Source organism: Pteropus alecto, unplaced genomic scaffold (genome assembly GCF_000325575.1).
Source record: "Pteropus alecto unplaced genomic scaffold, ASM32557v1 scaffold28, whole genome shotgun sequence".
In the NCBI taxonomy this organism is placed as follows: domain Eukaryota; kingdom Metazoa; phylum Chordata; class Mammalia; order Chiroptera; family Pteropodidae; genus Pteropus; species Pteropus alecto.
The window spans coordinates 328,768-341,148 of record NW_006441063.1 but is presented as its reverse complement, the minus strand read 5'-3'; the positions used below and the strand labels follow the sequence as shown (position 1 = coordinate 341,148).

The following is a 12,381-nucleotide window of genomic DNA, read 5'->3' as shown; positions in this document are numbered from 1 at the left end:
AGCAAATACCTAAGAATAAATCTAACAAAAGATGTATATAACCTCTGCAGAGAAAAGCATGAAACATTTTTTTTCTTTTAAAAACAATTTTTCTTTTTTTTTTAGTTTTCAGTTATAATATTTATATAATTTATGAAGTGATCTCCCAATTAGTTGAGGACCTACCTGGCACTATACACGGTTATTACAATATTAGTGACTATATTCCCTATGCTGTACTTCACATCTCTGTGACTATTTTGTAACTACCAATATGTACTTCTTAATCAATTCACCTTTTTTATCTGGTTCCCCAACCCCCCTCCCAGCTGGCAATCACCAATTCCTTCTCTGTATCTATGAGTTTGTTTTTAGTTTGTTTGTTCATTTATTTTATTCTTTAGTTTCCTCATATAAGTGAAATCATGTGGTATTTATCTTTCTCTGACTTATTTCACTTAGTGTAATACTCTCTAGGTTCATTTATGTTGGTGCAAATGGTAAAACATTACTGAAAGAAACCAAAGATCTAAATAAATGTGAAGATAGACAGCATATTCATGAATTGGAAGACTCAATATTGTAAACTGTTGATTATTCTCAAGTTGCTAAGATTTGCTATAATAATTCAAGGCAAAATCTCAACAGGTTGTGTGTGTGTGTGTGTGTGTGTGTGTGTGTGTGTGTAAATTAACAATCTGATTCTAAAATGTATAGGAAAGATGCAGAGACAAGTACATCCCTCAAAACACGTTTGAAGAACAAAGTGGAAGGCCCTGCTCTACCAGTTCTCAGGACTTATTATAAAGCTAACATAAATAAAACAATGTTTTTGGTACAATGCCAGGATAATAGGCTAATGGACCAGGATAGAGCCTGGAAATAATCACACATGTATGGATGCTTGATTTATGGCAAAAGTGGTACAGCAGAGCAGTCTTTTCAGTAATTTTGCCGAGACTACTGAATATGTACATGGAAAGAAATGAATTTGGACTGCTAACTCACAGTGTACCCCAAACCAATTCTAGATGGATGATAAAACATAGGAGGCTATCTTCATAATCTCAGAGTCGTAAACATTTCTTAAACAAGACACAAAACACTAACCATAAAAGGAAAAATTTATAACTTAGACTATATTAAAACTATAAACTTCTGTTAATCAAAAGATACTATTTTAAGAATAAAGAGATAGGTCACTAAGTGGCAATTAGGGTAGAGTAATCAGGAAAAACCACAATGAGATTCTACTACACAATAATTTGCAAAAATAAAAATTCTGACAATGCTGAGTATTAGCAAGAATGTGAAGAAGAGGTAATAAGCAATCATGAGACTAAAAGGAAGGTGCTGTTAATAAGCACCAACAACAGGCTTTTAAAACAGAGGCAGTGCCAGGAAAATCGGGACTTGGATCACCTTAGAGATACATATACAATAGGTAAAGGGTCAGCTTATACATTTACTTTAGAAAATAGCGTGATATTATCTAGGAAAACTGAAGTTGTACAGATTCTAAAACCTATCAATTCCACTCATAGGTCTATACCCTCATGAATGTGTACTAGGGTGTACCAGGATACATGTACAAGATTGTTTACAATAGCATTGTTCAAAACAGCCAAATCTGCAAACAACCCGAATACCCATTAACATTAAGATGAATAAATTGTGAATGTTCACTGCAATGCTATATAGTGATAAAATGGAGCACAAAGCAACTTAGATTAATCTCACAGACTGAAAAAGAGTGTGTACTGCATGATTCCATTTAAATAGGACAGATAACACTGAATTTATTATTCAGGGATACCTATTTGGATGGTATAGCTATCAAAGCATGGCACTGAAATCTAGATTAAAGGTAATTCTGAGAGAGGTATGGGTATGTGATCAGAAAGGGGAAAGCAAGGGCTGTTGAGGTGCTGAAAGATTTTTAAATTTCTTGACCTGGGTTGTAGTTATATGATTGTTGATTTTACAATTATTATCCCGTAAGTTTTATACTTCTGCAAATGCATTTTTATAAATGTTATAAGGCCTATAAGAAGATTAATTCTATATGTGATGCAGGTGTTTATATATATTCATATATTCTTTTACTCAGTAATTCTACTTTTAAGAACTTACTTTGAGGAAATAGAACAATTGGGGAATGTGAATGGATAATTATGTACAAGAATATTGTTAATCATAACATTTTTTTTCTAATAGGAAAAACAGAAAACAGTGTATCTAATAATTTGCAAAAATAAAAATAATGTGTCCCAATAGGGAAATTATTAAATTAAATATGGCACATGTATACAGTTTAGACAACTTAATGCGGCTGTTAAAATACTGTATCTAAAAAATATTTAATGGCATTTCAAAATGCCTAAAATTAAGTGAAAAGGAAACAAAATTGAATATATGAATGATCTCAATTTAGTGCAATTGTGATAAATATAAGCAGAAAGAAATGTTCTAAAATGTTCACTGTGATTAACTTTTGCAAATGATATTATTTTTGTCATTATAATTTTCCATAATTTCTAAGTTTGTATATGTATTGTAAAAGTTGTTGACAGTAAAAACTATTTATAATTTTTATTTTTAAATGAATAAACTATTTCTTTTAAATAATAGTTAATTAAATTTTCTTCCTATTTTATGGGTACGTAAATTTATTCAAAATTATATTAGTGGTTGAAGATCAGCTTTCATATACAAAAAATTTTTTACCAGGGTGACAATTTCAAATGCATTTCTAAGATAGTAGGCATTAGAATGTAGTTTTTCAAATGTAGCATTCAAAGCTTAAAATCTATTCTATACTATAAGATCTCAATCTACAATTTGTTTTATGCAAAAATTGGAACACCTAAAAATTTTTCTCAATACTCAAAATGATACAGTAATTATAGTTAAAAGTTTAAAAAACTCAAACAGCAATTTTCTTTACAGGTAATTATATTTTGTTTGCAGATCCTGGAGTTTATCAACTCAAAACCTTTCTATTTATCTCTATTTTGGTTTGTGCAGAAAAGAGTTAACACAGCAAACTTAAAGCATTATCTTTTGAAAAGCCTGCTTACAACGTTGGCTCTTAATTGGCATCTGGGAACTTGGATGGGTTCCTTCCCTCCTAACTGAAAAGAGTGGCTCACTGTGTCTCCTCTATTTGTGCAAACAATATGATTTATCCTGTACACCTGCTTTCCTTCTGGGAGTCTCGAAGATGGTATTTGCCAGGCAAAGGGTATCTACCAGCCTCCAATGAAACCCCGGGTGCTGAGTCTCTCATGAGCTTCTCTGGTTGGTAATATTTCACATGTGTTGTCACAACTGGTTGCTGGCAAAAGACCCTTGGAAGCTTGTGCCTTGTTGTCTTTGGACTTCAACTCATGCACCTTTTCCTTTTGCTGATTTTGCTTTATGTCCTTTAGCTGTAATAAATCACAGCTGTGAATATGACTACATCCTGAGTCCTATGAATCCTCTTAGGGTATCATCAAACCTGTGGGGTGGTCTTGGGGACCCACGACACATAGTTCTTAAAACTAAAATGCAACTAAACATTTAATATAGTAGTAAAGCTAGTCAAGAGAAATGTTTAATTTTAAAATGTTTGTAATGATACAGAAGCTTTTTTTCTTTCAACTAGTATTTATCAAAGGCCTACAAAGGCACCCAGCTAGGTCTTTTTATGTATCTTATTGAATTACCTTAAGCATTAAGTTTCTAATGTTTACTAGGACCAAACAAGATTTTCCAACTATTTCCTATTATCCAGCACTTAAACAGGCATTCAATAATTATATGCTGAATGAATAGTAATTTATATCATTACACATAAAAATAAAAAATCAAAATGCATTAGATAAGACTAGCTATAAAAATATGTACAAATCTTCATATAAATTAAAATGTTACAGTGTAGGTTCTTCTTGTTTGATATGAAACAAATATAGTTTCCCCTAAGTAGTGAGTTTGCTGGTAAGTAGTAATCAGTTCTACTCTATCAGCATAAATGAATTCCACAAATACTCCCTTCCCCAAGCATAAACACCAGACCAAAAAGAAAAATTACATTAAATTAAAATAATAAAAGCACCTTCAGTCTATTTATCTCCATTGTGAGCTCAAAAATACAAACTGCTAATATTATTTTAAAATACAAACTACTGTTTTCAGGTCAGATGTGTTTTAAATCCATATTTAATTACTGTAAAAGTATTCCTGTGGTATATGTAATCATTCTATAATAGGGTAATTCAAATTCTTTGGCCAGTCAATTTAGGATCTACAGCTTAATTCAAGTTTCAGACACTACTAAAGACAAGTTCGGATGTGTTACTTAGAAATAAATGTTTAATTTTGGATGAGGGGGGGAATGCAACAAAGCCCTGTCTTCAAAATTGAACCTACATTTTAAAATATATTTCAGCCAATTGCTACAGGCAAGTCCAAATTTAAGTGTAATCCTGAAGCAACGGATATAGCGCAAACGTATGCAGATTTTCAACAACCTACTATGTGTGTTGGGGAAAATGACAACATAGTCTCTAAATAGCATTTTTCCTACTTTAAAAGTCAATCATCTCTCTTGATCTCTCACTTAGGGACCCAGATTTGTTGAAACTGAATATCTAGGGGTAGGGATTAGGTGCATACTTGTTGTATAAGCTCTACCCAGGATTTTCCAATGCTAAGTTTTGAAATATAATTTCTCTAACCTTTTCCAACCCTAAAATTCTGGTTCTGAGAGTCTCTGTACTTGAATATGCTTTAAACTTATAAACCATTTGTAATTAAATTGGTATCAACTCATTCTAAGGATTTTCTAACATAATATGCAACATGATTAGGCCATATAATTACATGACTTCAGTTTAGGAAAAACAAGGGAGAGCTGGTTATAGATAGTCTGTGGCAAAGACAGATATGGATACCATATTAAGAAACTCACTGATAATCTAAATATATTGTTTGTTCTAGCCTTTTTTTCCATTGAAATTAAAAGAACTGTTTTCGAGCAGCCTGTAAATTTGCAAAGTCAACCGACTTTATTTCATTTGTTTCCCTGTTCCTTGTCCACTATGTATTGGTGTCATGTCAGAAAACTGTGGAAAGGACCGAGATTATGCATAACCTATGTACCAGGGGTAATTCTATTCTATTGCCAGACAAATGGAACTAATTCTGGAGTAGCTCCATCTACATGAAGGTAGGTAAGCAATCTCTTACCTAGCCAGTAGGTGGAGGCACACACAAATTTACTGCTCTGCTTTTTGATCCACAGACCTAAAATCTTACAATAATCGATGGTTTGGGTTCTTTTGTCTGTGTTAAATTCAGAAGGTTAAAGAGAATGCCAAAAACTGGGGTGAATTTATAAGAAATCATGATAAAAAAAGAACAACTTTATATTTCTATTTTGTTTCTGGCCCTCTGAGAAATAACTAAGTTATTTTAACTGTGAATTTATAATCTACTCCAGATCTCTAAAGCCAATAAAATGATTCTAAATTTAGAAATATGCCCTTTAAAATTCATGTTCAATCAGGGAAAATGGAACATCAACTGAATATGACAGGATATTAAGACATTATTGTTGATTTTGCTAGGTAAAATCGTATTATGGTATATCTTTTTAAAAGTCCTTATCTGTCAGACATATAATAGGATTATTTATAGTTGACATCTCCAGGAGATAAAGACAACAGCAAAGGATAGGTAGAAAAAAAATGGCAAAATATTGATAATGGTTGAAGCTGGGTGACAGGTATACTGAGGTTCATTATATTATTCTGCTTTTATTTGAAAATTTCTAAAATAAAAGGTTAAAAAATTTCAATAGAAATTCCTGTTCTAGTGATTTGGGTTAACAATGGGATTAGGTGACCGGTAAATATGCAATTTTAATGAGGTCTTATCTTAATATATAGTCATTGATGAATTATTTCAATTACAACTGAATCATATAAATGAACTATATAAAATCCCATACAGATTCAACACTGAGAAACTAAAACTAACCTGCTCAATCTACTGTAGAGCACTTTACCATTTTACAAAAAGTAAATTCACATAGTTTTCTCATCTAGTTCTCATAATCTTATGAAGATTTTAAAGGTAATAAAACTGAGGCTGAGAGAAGCTAAAAGACTTGGCCAAAGTCACATTAGTAAAGCGACAGAGCTGGGATACTAAACCAAGTTTCATGACACTAAAGATCATCTTCTCTCTACTATACTGTCACTTAGACCTTTTTGAAATAAATAGCAAACAGGTTGAAAGTTAGGCAAATTTTTAAATTTTGCTTTCCATGCTTACTATTTATATGATGAAACCTATTTTTTTTAGTTTTCTCAGTGAATAAAAATATGGACTGAAACAGATTTCTTGAATAAAGAATAAAATTTAACCAGAAGAAGTGATTAAAAGAATTATCTTAAAATTGGAAGGGACATTAGAGGCCCTCTCTAGTCCAAAATTAAAACCTTATTTTCAGGCCTCTTAGATGGATCCAGCTTCAGCTTGAGCATTTCTAGTGAGGAATGTTTACTCTGTGAGATAGCCCATTTCATTTACACAGTTAGTCTAATTATTAAAGAGGCCTTCTCTGCTTATCAGTGAAATCTACCTGCCACTTGCTGATTCTAGTTACAACCCTGACCATACACTGGATAAACATATAACCCTCTTAAGATTCATCTTTCAAATAACTGAAGACATCCATTATGTTCTACCATGGGCTTCTGCTCTGAGGACTCTTAGCAGAAAAAGAAAACCAATAGATTCTTGGGTAACTAAAGCCTCCCAGTCTTTTCAATAGCTCTTCCATGTCATTGGTCTTCAAACTGGGACTAGAGTATCTCTAGGAGTACCCAAAGTCCCCAAAGGGACTAGAATATTTTTAAGGCAATCAATTTCCATATCTTCACTTGTCGTAATTTGGTCTATCTGAAAACAAGTCTGTGGTCTGCTGATTTCCCTTTTACATCTCCCCTCACAGGAACCCATCTCAACTGACAAACCACTCACCTATCCTGAGAAGCCTGCCTAGCTTCAAAGAGACAACTGGAAAATGCAAATTTCCTGAGAGAGGGAGAGAACCCTGAGAGAAAAAGAGAGAGCTTGGGAAAAAAAGGGGAGAGCCATCTTATTTCATCCAGACAATATATTCATGGCAAAGCCTTATCTGTTTTATAATTAGAAATCGGTAGTAACATGATTGTCACAGGGATGTCTATTAACACTTTAATTTTATTTGAAAAATGAAGTCAGATTTGTTTCTGACAGAAGGAGAGTCTGATTTGGCTGACTGGTTTGACAATGACGACTAGTTTTGCCATTTAGGTCACAATACAGACATTTTCTAAAATTGAATGAGATAAAGGTGCAGCTCTACAGCTTTAAAGAAAATATATTTAAAGGAATATGCAAAACACCAAAAATTAGAACCTCATAATAAAAGTTTTTATAATCAACTTAAAAATATGTGAGGAGGTACGTGGTTTTCAAAATTCTTTTAGGTTTGCCGACAAAGATTTTGAAGGCTGTGACTCTGTGACAGAATTTCTAGGCTCTTTCCCACTCTGGTTATCCCTTTCTGGTAGCATGGCAGTATCCTGCTTATTATGAACATTCCAGGAGAATGAGTAGTATACATTTCAGTGGAAGTGTGGCTTCATTCTGAATACTGTATACTTCTAATTAATATAGCCAAAGGTTCCATTCAGGGCTTTTAAAGCTGTTGCAACAACTAACTAAAAGATCTACATCTTTTTCACATAAACAGTTACAACTAAGTTTACAGTAATCTTGCACTTATATATTTGAATGAATGAGTTTATATTAACTGGTCTTAAATTTCATTTTCTTTGTTTCAGCTCCTTTGCTGCAAACTTGTAAAATATTTTAAAATTTTTATCGAGATATTCAATATATAAGCTAACCCTCTGTAGGGGGCAGCTTCTGACATGGCTCCCAGTGATCACCACCCCTGTGTAATCCTCTCCTTTTATGTGTGGGCTGGATCTAGTGACTTATTTCTAACTAACAGAATATGGCAGAAGTGATGGCGTATGATTTCTGAGATGAGATTATAAGATTGATTTCTGTCTTGTTTATATTCTTGCCCTCTTGCTTGCTGGCTCTGATGAAGCCACCTACCATGTTATGAGCTGCTCTATGGAGAGACCCAGTTACAAGGAACCTAGGGCAGCCTCAGGCCAACAGCTCATGAGGAATCAAGGCCTTCAGTCCAATAGCCTACCGCCAACAACCATCTGAGTGAGCTTGGAAACAGATCCATCCTCAAAGGAGCTTTAAAATGACTTAAGCTCTGGCTAGCTCCATGATTACCAGCTTGTGAGAGACCCTAATCAAAATCATTAATTAAAATTTGAACAGAATAGGATGTCATTCCATAAACTTTTATATAATCTCTTTGGGCACAATCATCCAATCAGCTATAAAACTACCCCAGTATCCTATCTTTAGCTCACATTTTTCCATCTTACCAGCAATAATTCTGTGAGAAACATGTCAAGTAGCTTACTGAAATCAAGATACACTGTTATCTATGGAATCTCTTTTACACGTCAATATGGTGATTATATCAAAAGAGGAAATTCAGTCTGTTATTGCTTGTTTTTAGTTGCTAGAGAGGCCTGTTACATGGAGGCCTCTACTTCTATCCTACTCCTCTTCACTAAGACTCCTGTGGTCAGAATTTTCTATTTTGGGGCCTCCTATCTTTCTGAACTTTTTCTTTTAGAGCCTCTTATCTAAAGCATGCTAAAAATGTGAAGGTAACTAAATATGACCAATGTTTGCTTTCTTAGCTGTTGTGAACCTTAAGATGAGATAATCCTTTTGTTTTTGTTACTTTAGGTCTTTCTAAACAGATGAGTTCACAACTATAGTTAAATTGTAAAAGAAAAGTATGAGCATTATCCAAAACCAACATTGCTTAAAACTTTAACCCTTAAGAAAATAAAATGTACACTCACAATTCAAAAACCATGTAAAGCATTCCATCTGAGCTATATGTCTCCAATAATTCTACAATGTGGGGATGTTTCAGCATATGACAGATACTGGCTTCCCGCTTTAGATCTGCAAAACAAACATATAACATACTTTATTAGGTAGGAACAAAAGACAATTAGAGTGAATGATGAATGAATGGATATGATCTATGGTAACATGAAGACTTCTCTAACTAAAGAGATGAAATCCCCCATTTAAGCTAGGCCTAACATATTATCCATTAAAATCTTTGACAATATAACTTTTCTATATTTTTGCCAGCTTAAATCTATATACATTATAGGGTTGGCTCTTATTAACAAAAATGTAAATAGCACAAATACTTTCCCCAAACTCATAATCAAGTTTTAAAATTTACAACTCTTTCTTGATCTGCTAATAAGTAACTCAATTTGCTGTTTTGAATTTTACCTCTTTTTCTTAGTTTTCCCTAAACTGGACAAGAGTATGTTATCTATTATTTAGCCTAAAATCTAGCATTTATAGACACACATCAGGGAAGCTATATGGAATAGGGGGCAAAAAAAAAAGTATAGTTTAAATTGAGAAGACACTACTCCCAGTGTCAAAGTTAGAAATTCTTTTATATCATCTATGAAATGTGTTGGATGATTCAGGACATTACCTACAGTGCTATTTTGAAAAATAAATTCAGATAACATAGGTAAGACAAGTGTGTAAGCTCTATAATACTAATTTAGAAAATAAAAATGTTATCATTGTCATCATTGTCATCATCATCGTCATCATCATCATCACATGAAAACAGTTTGGATATAGGTATTGCTTGCCATGTCTACATTGAACAGGATAATTAAAGCCTTCTTGTGTTAACAGCGCTGGAATTTTATCTGTTTGCAGATGAATAAAATCCAATATGACATTTTTATATTTGGAAGTAGAAGGCAGACAGGTAAAGAAGCAAAAGAGATAACATTATCTCCTCTCTGATTTATTAATTAACTTAGTCTTGTCAACAAGATCAATGGCTGCAGAGGGAACTGTAGAAGACTTATGTAAAAGGTAGAATGAGGAAAACAAGTCAGTTAACCAGACAAAAGAGAAGCTCCCACGAAAGGAAGAATCAATAACACAATATTAAGAAAGTGAAGGGAATAGAGAGAATTAAGACTCAAGTAGTTGGAGAAAGTGCAGAAAAGGCTGTTGTGATTCAGCCAGAAAAGACCATTAGCATTCTGGGCAAGATTAAATTCTGCGGAGAAGTCAGGTTTGAGGTCAGTATGCAGGAGACGGTTATGTAATAATAAATTAAAATTTATCATGTCTCTCACTGTGCTAATTACTTAATGCAGTCATTGTTACATACTGTCTCAATAACCATTTATAAGTATTTTACAGATGAGGAAACAGGCTGAGAGATGTGTTCAAGATCACATAGCTATCACAAGGGGTAGGTTTGAGCCCTGGCTTCTCCAGCTCCTCGATGCCTGGTTTAGACATGATCAGATTAGAAGAATCTGGCAGTAGGAAAGGAATAGCAGGTCAAAGGAGGTTTGATTTGTTTGTCTATTTTTGCTGTTGTTTTAAAAGTAACACTCTGTGTGCTTGCAAGTGGCAGTGATGAAAAGCCCATAGGATCTGGAGTCCCAAAACTTGGTGCTGGTCCTGCCTCAGTCACTGCTATATGCCAGCTGACTGCTAACCTCTACAAATGCCTAACTTACTCCAAATGAAATGGGGAAGGCAATAGGTGATGTTGGATCTGCAGAGTGTACTTAATTGACTTCAGAGAGCAGTGGTAAGATTCAAATGAGAAATGAATGTGAAAAGATTGTGTGGAAGACAGCACTATGAGGCTGAGGGGGTAAGGTGGCTCAGTGTTCACTGTAAAGGAAGAGATCAGAGGTACCTTCTGTTTTTACCTTAGTTTCTTTTTCCATTTCTTTCTATTCTGATGTAAAAGCTGATTTTAACTCAAAGCTCTGACATTGGAGTCAAGAAGTAAACAGAGGTTTAGTGTTTGGCACAGTGAAAACTATTCTTTTCTCCTGTTTTCAGTTTATTTTTTATTTTGCCCCTTTCATGTAACTACAGGGTTTTTCAGCCCCCACACTCATCATTTGCCATATGCCATATTTGTTATACTGAAAGATTGAAAGTAAACACGAATGCTCTGAAGACTCCTCCATTTAACTTGAACATTACTGCTTGGTCTATGGCTGACCCTGCTCCTGGTCTAGCCTCTATCACCCACCTACCCTCAAAATGATGGCAAAATTGCTGGGGACTCTGATGTCAAAGATATAAAACATTTAAATGTCACCAAATCTAATATTTCAGGGACTAAAATCAGAACACCTATTGAAAAGCACAAAACTAACAACATAAAAATATATTTGAAATTATAACAATGATGCAAAAGATGGCTTATAACTAGGATAATTGTGGCACTATTTTCCATAATCCGGTTATCAATTAAATGGGTGTATTAAAAAGCTCAAATAGAAAATCATGGTTTAAAAAACACAAATGCATTATATATGCATTCTAACTACAGATTTCAAGAACATTAAACTCAAAATGTTTATTTTAGATGCAAATGTATTAAGTAATAATAATCCCTTGGTGATATAGCAAACTAAAAATAGTAGGGGCATACTTTGTTTTATTGCACTTTGCTTTATTGCACTTCATAGATACCATGTTTTATAATTTTTATTTATTCATATTTTTTGTTAAAAATTATTCGGGTGACAATAAAATCAAATGAATTTCAGGTGAATGATTCAATGTCACATATATACATATGCACTTATATATGTATTATATATGTATTGCATTATATTCACCACACAAGGTAAATTTCTTACTGTCACCAAATATTTGTTCCCTGTTACCCCTATCTACTTCTTCCCTCTTTCCTTCCCTCTGGTAACCACTAATTCACTGTCATGTCCATGAGTCTGTTTGTTGTGTTTGTTGCTTTCAGTTTTATATCCCACATATGAGTGAAATCATATGGTTTTCAACTTTTTCTGTCTGGCTTATTTCACTTAGCATGATTATCTCAAGATCCATTATGTTGTTGCAAATGGCAATATTTCATCTCTTCTTATGGCTGAGTAATATTCCATTGCATACATGCACCACATCTTCCTTTTAAAAAATTATTTATTTATTTATTTTAATGGTGACATTGATTAACAAAATCCAGTAAGTTTCAGCTGTACACTTTAACAGTAAGGTATATGTTTACACTGTGTGTTCACCTCCCATAGTTGGATTTCTTTCTGTCACCACATATTTGACCCCCTTTACTTAGTCTACCTCCCCCCTCACCCAACCCCCTAACCTCTGGTAACCACTAGTCTATAAACCATGTCCATGAGTCTCTGA

General features: G+C 33.6%; 1 protein-coding gene across 5 annotated transcripts in view; it reads right to left on the bottom strand.

Annotated features, from left to right (window-relative positions):
• The window catches only part of CASK (calcium/calmodulin dependent serine protein kinase), a 385,645-nt gene that overhangs the window by 211,812 nt on the left and 161,452 nt on the right, over positions 1-12,381 (bottom strand). For all 5 annotated transcript variants that reach the window (XM_006918246.3, XM_015594375.2, XM_015594376.2 and 2 more), the window contains exon 3: positions 8,985-9,090. In XM_006918246.3, coding sequence (XP_006918308.1) covers positions 8,985-9,090 — 106 coding nt within the window. The remainder of the gene's footprint in view (positions 1-8,984; positions 9,091-12,381) is intronic.